The 13445-nt window shown below is 34.5% G+C and overlaps 1 protein-coding gene across 1 annotated transcript in view; it reads left to right on the top strand.

The window, feature by feature from the left end:
• Nucleotides 1–381: 381 nt before the first annotated feature.
• Nucleotides 382–13445, top strand: part of LOC148948670 (ecdysone oxidase-like) — an 89091-nt gene continuing 76027 nt past the window's right edge. Inside the window, exon 1 of the mRNA XM_089094991.1 lies at nucleotides 382–1012. Coding sequence (XP_088951117.1) covers nucleotides 991–1012 — 22 coding nt within the window. The 5' untranslated portion in view covers nucleotides 382–990. The remainder of the gene's footprint in view (nucleotides 1013–13445) is intronic.

The raw sequence follows: 13445 nt of genomic DNA, 5'->3' as shown, positions 1-13445 counted from the left end.
TATTAACCGTTAATTTTATATGGGCTATCTGACTCTTTAGGAGTATGGCTTCACGCGGAAAACCGCCTCTGAAACTGGGAAGCAGAATATACAGTTTCATAGTTTTAAATTGATTGGGTTTCTCAGATTTTCCGATCCATAGCATTTTGGCCCTCTGGGGCAAAACTAATTTTGAACTACCAAACGGCAGAAAACACCTGATTGTTGTTACACAATATTTTTGACTACTTAAGAAAGGCACTAGAACTATTAATCTGCGTTTTAATAAAACTTCTCGCATTTTTCTAGGACCATTGGTGCGTTATGATCGCCCGCGGAAATGAAAAAAAAATAAATAAACACGCATCTTTGATCATTCGTTTCGAAAGAAAAAAACGAAAGTCCATATTTTGTAGGTAGGACCTTGAAATTTCTGCAACAAGTTTCTTTCATGTGATATGTTTGTTAAAGTAATTTCCATGATGATCATTTGCCCTTTTAGGGGTGTTCTACAATTTTAGAAAATCAGGCAAATTTTATCAGGCATGTATCTTTTGATGAGTGACTTCAAAGTTAATAAGTTTTAGTTGTAAAAAGGCAATTGTTTATGTATACTGTTACCAAAACTCCTGTTTTACAGTTATGGTTACTCTTAGCACAAGTCACTGCTTACAATTCGTTATCATGAACTCTTTGATTAATGAAACATGTAATTGTCTAGGAATGACAGTTAATTTGTAAATTTAAAGTCTTCACAATTTGTCCAATACGTCTGCATGTATTTTGTCTTTTAGATTTTTCTTTCTCCTCTATTTTCTTAAAAGTGCTTCTCCCATACATAGTGTCATATTATAGAGGAATTTTGATATTTGACTGCTGCTAACAATGTCTCTTGAAGCCTTTGAAACGGTCAGTCGTGCTCTTGTATCTTTGTCTATTTTATCCATTGAATCTTTAGTGCTTGACTCGGAAACGTCTTCATTAGTCTAGAGATGTTTATTTAGTGGTGAGATGAACAAACTTAAGATTTTTTGTAAGTATTTCTGGTTTTTGTTACTGTTGCAGGGCATCTGCGTATTCCACAAAGAGAGGATTGGTTTTCAAAGAATTTAAAAGAAAGGGGAAAATAAAAAAAATTCGTTGTCTTCGCTTGATAATTGTTCCAATTAAATATTCTTGATTATTTAATAAATTTATAACGAAACTCAAAAAGTTAGTTTTTCTTTAACCTCAGAGGTAGCGCGGTAGGGTTGCCTAAGGAAAGAGCGATATGGCTTCAATGCATTAGTGTATGTTTTTCCCTAGGCCACTCTTACAAAAAGGGGCTGATTTAACTGAAAATCGAAAAACATAATGCCTATTAATAAAATCAAATGTAAATGTAGGGCACCCAGTATTCCTCTTGTGCCCTTTTCTGGTACCCCGTTCCTTTAAACCCCACAGATATCAGATCAAACTTTTGAAATGGGGGGGGGAGGGGTAGAGAGCCTAGAAATGTGCCGAATATCTTGTGTTCCTAGTTAGTTGTATTTTGAGATAGCTCTTACGCATCGCCTGCCATTCTTAGATTCCCACTGTTTCCCAAGAGTACTCTGGAAACGAAACGTGTACCCGAGTAAATCAAACGACACTATATACAACCGATTTCTCTAATTTGGGGGATAGAATTAAAACTAAGATAATTTTGAGAAAAGGAAACGGGGGACAAGAGAACTTCAAATTTGGTGTTGGGGGAAGGGTGAAAGGACTAAACAAATTGTGTCTCCAATCCTGAAAAAAATAACATCGTTGTATTATAAGCTCCTATAGGACTTACAGTTTATGAAAAGTAAAGTAGTAAGAAAATCAAAAGTTACCTCCTACCAAGTTAACAAAACGGAGAATCTGCAATATCTCAGGAATGGCTAAGGGTATGAAGTTGAAACTTCCAGGGATTATTAAGGGGGTGTTGAGTTAAATCTAAAGATATCCAAATAACGTGCAAAGTGCAAATTATGTTCTGGTCTTGAGGAAACATAGGGGTTTTAAGCCCTACTTATGTTAATTTCCGTTCGTTTTGAGTTTGATTCGGTTATTTATTCTAGTTTCTGTTCGTTTTAAGTTTCATTTATTTATCGAAACTGATTTGTGGTAGTTCTGCCCATGGTAGATTATTTGATTCTATTTTTGTTCATTTTTGGTCTAATGGAGTTCTGTACTTTTCTTTGAAAAACTTATTTTTGTGGAAAAAATTTTCGTTTCTCTACTGTTTATTTACGGTCAGTCGGATGATTACCCAAAACAGCCCGTAGTCAATTCTATCTCTCGGAGCTCCTTCGTTTTCAGAATCATACTTAACCTTGTGCCACGCGGCAGGCTTTTATATATTTGATTCTTGCTTTCGTTTTTTCTTCTAACCGCATATAAGATGAACTTCTTCTTAATGTCATGAGTAGTAAGGCCTACACAAATACAAGTGACGCCCACCACAAATACAAACGGTGCCCGTAGTGCTGCCTTCTATTCCACTATGTGTGCAAGATATACGAGTACACAAAAAAGGGGATGTCCGTAGTGCTGCCTTCTATTCCACTATGGGTGCAGGAGATACGAGTACACAAAAAAGGGGGTGCCGGTCCTGTCACTTTATGATTGACTGCTTCCGGTTTCGAAACTATGATATCCCCCTTGATTGCTTCCAGTTTTGTACCAACGTAGGCATGGCGTGACTGATTGTATCAACGTAGGCATGGGGATGACCGAAAAAGATAAGTAAAAAAATAAAAATAAATGAAAAAATTTATAAGAAAAAAAGGGAAAGAAAAAAATCTTGTTCCAAACCAAAAAAGAGCCCATTTTGAAGCACACATTTACATTGTGTTTTGAACAAAACATATTTTTAAGTACACATTTCTATATTTTATTTTGTTTGGAACGAAAATAGAAAACATTTTAAAACAAAAATTTGCATATTTTAATCGTATTTCAATCGACAACGCATTTGAAGTCCATAGAAACTGAACAACAATCATAGGCAGACCCTAGATTTTATTAAAACATTTTTTTCACGTCTTTAGATGGCATTCCGAATACTTATAACACAAAAAAAAGCCCTTATTTACGTGTATTACTATTAAGACTAATCGAAACAATCGTTACAAGTCATGAAAAAAGTTATAAATGGTAATTTTGAATCTATCGCTGCAACCTAGTAAAGAACAGTAATGGTTAAAGAACAACGAGAAAACTTTTCTTGAACAAGAGAAGCTGCTCAAGTGACAAAAGTTCCTTTTATGAGATGGAAATTAGTCCTCTTTCTAATTTGCGAAGATTTCTCCTTTGGAAACTCTTAATAAGGAAGTACTAATTTCAGCGAATTAAAAAAAAAAAAAAAATCTAGTAAATGCAGTTACCCGACGTATCTGTAGTATTACTTGTGTTATATTTGTCAAAATTGTATAATTTCAGAAAATTCAGAAAACATAAAAAAATTCAAGGAGTTTTCATTATGACTGCATTTATAAACTTGTCCTAATTGGTGACTCCCATGTTGGGTATTCGTTTCGTTACCGCGAAGAGGTCTGGACTCACATCCCCTATTACCGAAGGAGAGTCCCATTACCACTGCGCTACGGTAACTGCCAGTTAATTAAACATTATTAAGCACTATTTGATTTAATTGGTGTACATATTTGGAACCAGCATAAGAATCTAATTCTCTTTATATATTAATTGTTATAAAAGTCCTTTTTTAGAGTTTCGGTTACTACTAATCTAAGTCACTCCTTACCGTTCTTTTCCTGTTTGAAGCACAAAATTGACCTAAAAAAGGATGTTTTTTAGCATCAGAAATTCTAAGAGTAGCTTGCAGAAAATAAAAGACTAATTATATGTCTCCCTATTGTACTTTGCCGGCCATGATAATAACTTTGAGTACACGATTATAATACTCTAGGAAAAAACGAAACAAATTATAACGCTCTAAAAAAATGAGCACGCTCCTTTTTCCGTAGGGCACTCGATCTTTGTTTCTGTAATTAAATTTAAAAAAAAAAGTTTTTTTTCTCAACTGAAACTAAGGAGCAACATTAAAACTTAAAATGAATCAAAATTATTACGTATATGAGGGGTTGCTCCTCCTCAACACCTCGCTCTTTACGCTAAAGTTTGTTAAGTACTTAAAAAAAACCTTCATGTTGTTCTAACTAAATGAACATTGTGTTTCAGGAGTCATTCTTAAAATTCGAGACATAATTCAAATTTTTAGCGTAAACAGCGGGGTGTTGAGGAGGAGCAATCTCCCTCATATACGTAATAATTATTGTTTGTTTTAAATTTTAATGCTGCTCTTTACTTTCCGTTGAAAAAAAATTATTTAATTTCTGATATTGCCCAGAAATCTGGCTAAACCTCCACGAAAAAATCCCTCCCTCCCCCACGGATTTATTCTCTAGACAATTCAATCCTGGTGAAAATTCACCCCTGGAAATATCCCTCTCCATGGAAAATCATCTCCATGGAAAGTCTCACCAACAGAAAATCCCCCACCCGAAAAATGTATACATACTTCCCAATAACAAATACTATACATAAACAATGAGCAAATTTCATAGCTTAAAGACCTTTCCCCAGGGGCTGGTGGTGTCATAATATCTCCGAAGGCATAATATTTCGGCCTTTTAACTATGCTGAACAAAATCGCTAGTAGAGATGCCATAATATCTCCCATCACTCACCCCTGCTGCAACCTACAACTTTTTTTAACACCATATATGGGCATAGAACCACGTGGTTTATGGATTTTGTCAGTGAGAATGAAAAAACAGGAACTTTGTCACATTTATGTCTGTTTTCTTGGATGGTTATGTGTGTTGGTCAATTTATTTGATGTTTTTCATGGATGGTTATGGATGATTTATGGTTTTTGTCAGTGAGAATGAAAAAACAGGAACTTTGTCACAATTATGTCTGTTTTCTTGGTTTTTGTCATTGATAATGTAAAAACAGGAACTTTCTCACATTTATGGATGTTAACAGCAATTTATGTTCCTGTTTTATGGTTTTTGTCAGTGAGAATGAAAAAACAGGAACTTTCTCACATTTATGGATGTCAACAGCAATTTATGTCTGTTTTATGTCTTTAGGCGAACCTAACCTGAGAAATTGATTTACATAATCGGCGGGGGACTTATTGATTCACGAAGGGGAATTAAGAAACAAACATGGCTTCTTTGATCTTTAGGCTAACCTAACCTGAGAAATTGATTTACATAATCGCTAGGGGAATATATTGATTCACGAAGGGGGAATTAAGAAACATTATGGCTTCTTTAATCTTAGGTCTGAGGGATAAACGTTCTTTAGGTCAGAGAGAAAAATTAATATTCTATTTTTAAATAGGGCTTCATTGATCTTTAGTGTCAGGAATTAGAAATGACACCACTTGTTATCTCGGAATTAGCCGGGAGTCTAAAGAGATAGAAATTCTATTTTTAAATACGGCTTCACTGAGCTTTAAGTCGGAGAGATAAATTGATATTGTAACGAAACCTTAATAGTGTAGCTAGGAACATTTATGAGATGAAGAGATTAACGTAGGAAAGGCTTTCCTAGAAATTTCAAATGTGTCAGCGCAGAGATGCCAAAAACAAAAGGAACACGCTGAAATTACGTTTAGGGATTATTTGGGCGAAACCATTTTAGACAGGTTATGGAATTATTTCGGCGAAACAGTTAGAGACGTTTTAAAAGATGATTTTTGAAGAGATTTTAGAAGAGGATTTGAGGATTAAACTCTGAGGTCGTTATAATACACAATTTACATTTGAACTGTGTTGTGTGGTCCCCTTACCAAAACCCCACCGGGTTCCAATCCCCCCACCCCAACCCCAAAGGACGTGCCCGATTTACAAAGGTCCCCCCCAGCTCCCCAAGGACCTTCTGCCTCTCAAGCGCCCCACCGACCCGCAAACGCAATCCCCCAGCCTCGTCTTTCGGGGAGGTGTATTGTCTGAAACTTATGATTTGGGATATGTAAATTACTATTTCGGACTTTTTTGAGCTAGATTTCTTAGTCTTTCGTTGGTGTGTGTTGTCTGAAACTTATGATTTGGGATGGATGGATTGCAATTTTTGACTTTTCTGAGCTGGATTTCTGAGCCGTTCATAGGTATGTGCTGTCAGAAAATTATGATTTGGGATGTGTAGTTTGAAAGTTGGACTTTTCAGAGCTTTGATTCTTAGTCTCTCATAGGTCTTTGTTGGCTTATACTTCTAGTTTGAGATGAGGAGTTTGCTATTTCAGGCATTTTTGAGATAAGTTTTCATATCTTTTATTAGGTGAACGTTTTCTGAAACTCATGATTTGGTATATGTCAATTGCTATGTCGGCTTTTCTAAGCTGGGTTTCATATTCTTTCGTAGGTGTGTTGTCTGAAACTTATGATTTGGGAATGATGGATTGCTATTTTTGACTTTTCTGGGCTGGATTTCTTAGCTGTTCATAGGTGTGTGTCGTCTGAAACTTATGATTTGGGTTGGTTCATTTGCTATTTTTTACTTTTTCTGAGCTAGGTTTCTTAGCCTTTCATATGTGTGTGCTGTCAGAAAATTATGATTTGGGATTTGTAGTTTGCATTTTGGACTTTTCAGAGCTAGGATTCTTAGTCCCTCATAGGTGTTTATTGTCTGAAGCCTATAGTTTGGGATGAGTAGTTTGCTATTTCAGGCTTTTCATAGCCAGATTTCTTAGTATTTCTTAGCTGTGTGTTGTCTGAAACCTATGATTTGGATTGTGTGGGTTGCTATTTTTTGACTTTTCATAGCCAGATTTCTTAGTCTTTCGTGGGTGTGTGTTGTCTGAAACCTATGATTTGGATTGTGTGGATTGCTATTTTTGACTTTTCTGAGCTGGATTTCATAGCCTTTCATAGGGATGTGTTGACTGAAACCTATGATTTGGAATGAGTGGTTTGCTTATTGGACTTTTCAGATCTGGGTATATTAGCTGTTTATAGGTGAGTGTTGTCTGAAACCAATGATTTAGGATGGTTAATTTGCTATTTTTTTACTTTTCTAAGCTAGGTTTCATAGCCTTTCATAGGTGTGTGTTGTCAGAAAATTATGCTTTGGGATATGTAGTTTGATATTTCAGGCTTTTCTGAGCTAAGGTTTCCTAGTATTTCGTAGGTGAATGTTGTCTGAAACCAATAGTTTGGGATGAGTAGTTAGCTATTTCAGGCATTTATGAGCTAGGTTTCTTAGCCTTTCGTAGGTGTGTGTTGACTGAAACTTACGATTTGGGATATGTAATTTGCTATTTCCGAATCTTCATAACCAGATTTCTTAGTCTTTCTGAGGTGTGTGGTGTCTGAAACCTATGATTTGGGATGTGTGGGTTGCTATTTTTTGACTTTTCTGAGCTGGATTTCTTAGCCTTTCGTAGGTGTGTGTTGACTGAAACCTATGATTTGGGATGGTTAATTTGCCATTTTTGACTTTTCTGAGCTAGATTTCTTAGCCTTTCATAGGTGTGTGCTTTCAGAAAATTATGATTTGGGAGGTGTAGTTTGCTTTTTGGACTTTTCAGAGCTCGGATTCTTAGCCTTTCATAGGTATGTGTTGTCAGAAAATTATGATTTGGGATGTGTAGTTGGCTATTTCAGACTTTTCTGAGCTAAAGTTTCTTAGTATTTCGTAGGTGAATGTTGTCTGAAACCAATAGTTTGGGATGAGTAGTTTGCTATTTTTGACTTTTCTGAGCTAGGTTTCTTAGTCTTTCGTTGGTGTGTGTTGACTGAAACCAATGATTTGGGATGAGTGGTTTGCTTTTTTTACTTTTCTGAGCTGGATTTATTAGCCTTTCATAGGTGTGTGTTGACTGAAACCTATGATTGGGATGAGTGGTTTGCTATTTTTGTCTTTTCTGAGCTAGATTTCTTAGCATTTCATTGGTGTGGGTTGTCAGAAAATTAAGATTTGGGCTATGTAGTTTGCTGTTTGGACTTTTCAGAGCTATGATTCTTAGTCCATGGTATGTGGCTGTTTTCTGAAACTTCTTGTTTGGGATGAGTAGTTTTCTATTTCAGGCTTTTCTGAGCTAAGGTTTCTTAGTCTTTCATAGATGAATGCTGACTGGAACCTATGATTTTGAATATGCAAATTACTATTTCGGGATTTTGTAAGCTAGATTTCTTAGTCTTTCGTTGGTGTGTGTTATCCGAAACCTAAGATTTGGGATATATGAATTACTATATTGGGCTGTTACGAGTTGGATTTCTTAGTCTTTCATAGGTATGTGTTGTCTAAAACCTATGATTTGGAATGTATGGGTTGCTATTTTTTTAATTTTTAGAGCTGGATTTCTAAGCCATTCATTGCTGAGTGCTGTCTGAAACTAATGATTTAGGATGTTTAAATTTGTTATTTCTGCCTTTTATTAGCTAGGTTTCTTAGCCTTTCATAGGTAAATGTTGTCAGAATCTTATGATTTGGGATGTGTAGTTTGCTATTTGGACTTTTCAGAGCTATGATTCTAAGTCCGCCTTAGGTGTTTGTTGTCTGAAACCAATAGTTTGGGATGAGCAGTTCACTATTTCAGGCTTTTCTGAGTTAGATTTTTTAGCCTTTCATTGGTGTGTGCTTTAGAAAAGCATGATTTGAGTTATATAAAATACTATTTTAGGCATTTCTGAGTTGGACGCTTCTAAATTTTTCCGTAGAAGATAGGAAAAGTTATTCTATGATTGTGATTATTTTCCATGAAGATAAAAAGTTTCACTTTAATTCTAAATTTTCTTAAATTCAATTCTGACCTTTCTCAAAGAGATGAAAAAAATTAAAGTTCTGTTCCAAATATTTTCCCGGAAGAAGAAAAGTTCAACTTCAATTCTGAATTTTCTCAATGAAAATTAAATAAGTTATTGATCAAATCTATTTTCCCAAAATAATATAAAAATTTCCACTTCAGTTCAGATTTTTTTCTCAAAGAGATGAGGAAATTTAAAGTTCTGTTCCAAATTTTTCATAGAAGATAGGAAAAGTTATACTTTGATCGTGAATATTCGAGTTCTAATCTGAATTTTACCAAAGAACACAATTCAATTCTAATTTCCCCAATAAAAAATTTAAAGTTCAATTCTAAATTTTTTGGTGGAAAATAGAAAAAGTTATGCCATACATGTGAATATTTCCCAGGAAGATAAAAAGTTCTAGTTCATTTTAAAATTTTCTCAACGAAGTGAAGAAGAATTAAAGTTCTCTTATGAATTTTACCAAAGAACATAATTCAATTCTAATTTCACAAGAGAAAATAATAATATTCCACTTCAGTTCCTTATTTCACAAAAACAAATAAATTTAAAGTTAAATTCTAAATTTTTCGGTGGAAGATAGAAAAAGTAATACCATACTTGTGAATATTTTCATGGAAGATAAAAAGTTCTAGTTCAATTTAAAATTTTCTCAACGAAGTGAAGGAAAGTTCAAGTTCTCTTCTGAATTTTCTCAATGAAAAAGAAATTAGTCATTGATCATTTCTATTTTTTCCAAATAATATAAAAATTTTCCACTTTAGTTCAGATCTGGCTCGAAGAGATGAAAAATTTAAAATACCGTTCCAAATTTTTCACTGAAGATAAAAAAGTTCAAGTTCTCTTCGGAATTTTATCAAAGAACACAATTCAATTCTAATTTCTCCAGAGAAAATAAAAATCTTCCACTTCAGTTCTTTATTTCACAAAGACATAAAGAAATTTAAAGTTCAATTCTAAATTTTTCGGTGGAAGATTGAAAAATTAATAACATACTTGTTAATATTTTCACGGAAGATAAAAAGTTCTAGTTCAATTTAAAATTTTCTCAACGAAGTGAAGAAAAGTTCAAGTTTTCTTCTGAACTTTACCAAAGAACACACTTCAATTATAATTTATCCAGAGAAAACAAAAATCTTTCACTTCAGTTCTTTATTTCACAAAGACATAAAGAAATTTAAAGTTCAATTCTAATTTTTCGGTGGAAGATCGAAAAAGTAATACCATACTTGTGAATATTTTCACGGAAGATAAAAAGTTCTAGTTGAATTTAAAATTTTCTCAAACGAAGTCAAAGAAAGTTCAAGTTCTCTTCTGAACTTTACCAAAGAACACACTTCAATTCTAATTTCTCCAGAGAAAACAAAAATCTTCCACTTCAGTTCTTTATTTCACAAAGACATAAAGAAATTTAAAGTTCAATTCTAAATTTTTCGGTGGGAGAAAGAAAAATTAATACCATACTTTTGATTATTTTCCCAGAAGATAAAAAGTTCTAGTTCAATTTAAAATTTTCTCAATGAAGTGAAGAAAAGTTCAAGTTCTCTACTGAATTTTACCAAAGAACACAATTCAATTCTAATTTCTACAGAGAAAATAAAAATCTTCCACTTCAGTTCTTTATTTCACAAAAGACATAAAGAAATTTAAAGTTCAATTCAATAAAATTTTTTCCATCTCTTTGAGAAAGGTCAGAATTGAATTTAAGAAAATTTAGAATTAAAGTGAAACTTTTTATCTTCATGGAAAATAATCACAATCATAGAATTACTTTTCCTATCTTCTACGGAAAAATTTAGAAGTGTCCAACTCAGAAATGCCTAAAATAGTATTTTACATAACCCAAATCCTACTTTTCTGAAAGCACACACCAATGAAAGTCTAAGAAATCTAGCTCAGAAAATCCTGAAATAGCGGACTACTCATCCCAAACTATTGGTTTCAGACAACAAAAAACTAAGATGGACTAAGAATCCTAGCTCTGAAAAGTCCAAATAGCAAACTACACATCCCAAATCATAATTTTCTGAAAACACTCACCTATGAAAGGCTAAGAAACCTAGCTAATAAAAGCCGAAAATAGCAAATTTAACCATCCCAAATCATAAGTTTCAGACAGCACTCACCTATGAACGGCTAAGAAATCAAGCTCGAAAAATTAAAAAAATAGCAATCCATCCATTCCAAATCATAGGTTTTAGACAACACATACCTATGAAAGACTAAGAAATCCAACTCGGAAAAGCCCAATATAGAAATTCATATATCCCAAATCTTAGGTTTCAGACAACACACACCAACGAATGACTAAGAAATCTAGCTTAGAAAATCCCTAAATAGTAATTTACATATCCAAAATCATAGGTTTCAGACAACATTCACCCATGAAAGACTAAGAAACCTTAGCTCAGAAAAGCCTGAAATAGCAAACTACTCATCCCAAACAAGAAGTTTCGACAACAAACGCCTACCATGGACTAAGAATGATAGCTCTGAAAAGTCCAAATAGCAAACTACACATCCAAAATATTAATTTTCTGACAACACACACCTATGTAATGCTAATAAATCTAGTTCATAAAAAAAAAAAATAGAAAACCACTCATCCCAATCATAGGTTTCAGACAACACACACCTATTAAAGGATAATAAATCCAGCTAAGAAAATTCAAAAAATCAAACCAGTCATCCCAGATCATTGGTTCCAGTCAACACACACCAACGAAAGACTAAGAAACCTAGCTCAGAAAAGTCAAAAATAGCAAACTACTCATCCCAAACTATTGGTTTCAGACAACATTCACCTACGAAATACTAAGAAACTTTAGCTCAGAAAATTCTGAAATAGCCAACTACACATCCCAAATCATAATTTTCTGACAACACATACCTATGATAGGCTAAGAATCCCAGCTCTGAGAAGTCCAAAAAGCAAACTACACCTCCCAAATCATAATTTCTGAAATCACACACCTATGAAAGGCTATGAAATCTGGCTCAGAAAAGTCAAAAATAGCAAATTAACCATCCCAAATCATAGGTTTCAGTCAACACACCTACGAAAGGCTAAGAAATTCAGCTCAGAAAAGTAAAAAAATAGCAACCCACACATCCCAAATCATAGGTTTCAGACACCACACACCTACGAAAGACAAAGAAATCCGGTTATGAAAAGTCGGAAATAGCAAATTACATATCCCAAATCATAAGTTTCAGTCAACACACACCTATGAAAGGCTAAGAAACCTAGCTCATAAAAGCCTGAAATAGCAAACTACTCATCCCAAACTATTGGTTTCAGACAACATTCACCTACGAAATACTAGGAAACCTTAGCTCAGAAAAGCCTGAAATAGCAAACTACACATCCCAAAGCATAATTTTCTGACAACAAGCACCTATGAAAGGCTATGAAACCTAGCTCAGAAAAGTCAAAAATAGCAAATTAACCATCCAAAATCATTGGTTTCAGACAACACTCACCTATAAACGGTTAAGAAATCCAGCTCTGAAAAGTCCAATAAGCAAACCACTCATTCCAAATCATAGGTTTCAGTCAACACATCCCTATGAAAGGCTATGAAATCCAGCTCAGAGAAGTCAAAAATAGCAATCCACACAATCTAAATCATAGATTTCAGAAAACACACACCTACGAAAGACTAAGAAATCTGGCTATGAAAAGTCAAAAAATAGCAACCCACGCAATCCAAATCATAGGTTTCAGACAACACACACCTACGAAATACTAATAAATCTGGCTATGAAAAGCCTGAAATAGCAAACTACTCATCCCAAACTATAGGCTTCAGACAACAAACACCTATGAAGGACTAAGAATCCTAGCTCTGAAAATTCGAAAAAGCAAGCTATACATTCCAAATCATAATTTTCTGACAGCACACACCTCTGAAAGGCTAAGAAACCTAGCTCAAAAAAATCAAGAATAGCAAATTAACCATCCCAAATCATTGGTTTCAGACAACACACACCTATGAACAGCTAAAAAATCAAGCTCAGAAAAGTCAAAATAGTAATCCATCCATCCCAAATCAGAAGATTCAGACAATACACACCTACGAAATACTAAGCCATCTAGCTTAGACAAGCTTGACATAGTAATTTATAGATCCCACATCATAAGTTTCAGACAACATTCACCTACAAAATACTATGAAACCTTTGTTCAGAAAAACCTGAAATAGCAAAATACTAATCCAAAACTATAAGTATAAGACAACACACGCTTATGAGAGACTAAGAATCATAGCTCTGTAAAGTCCAACTTTCAAACTAAATATCCCAAATCATAATTTTCTGGCATTATATACATATCACCGGCTCAGAAATCCAGCTCAGAAAAGTCAAAAATAGCGATCCAATCCATCCCAAATCATAGGTTTCAGACAACACACACCAACGAAAGACTAAGAAATTTAGCTCAGAAAAGTCCGAAATAGTAATTTACATATTCCAAATCATAAGTTTCAGACAACACACATCAACGAGAGACGGGGCTCGGGGAGAGCCTTTGAGGGTCTGTGGGACCCTTGAGGGCCGGGTGGTCCTTTGAGAGCTTGGGAGGACCTTTGAGGACCGGGCGCTTCCTTCGGGGTTGGGGTGGGGGGATCGGAACCCTTTGGGGTTGGGATAAGAGGACCTCACGACACTGTTCAA

Source organism: Artemia sp. Qi Xiang Cuo, chromosome 9 (assembly GCF_049724085.1).
Source record: "Artemia sp. Qi Xiang Cuo chromosome 9, ASM4972408v1, whole genome shotgun sequence".
Classification (NCBI taxonomy): Eukaryota; Metazoa; Arthropoda; class Branchiopoda; order Anostraca; family Artemiidae; genus Artemia; species Artemia sp. Qi Xiang Cuo.
This window is presented reverse-complemented; position numbering and strand designations above follow the sequence as displayed.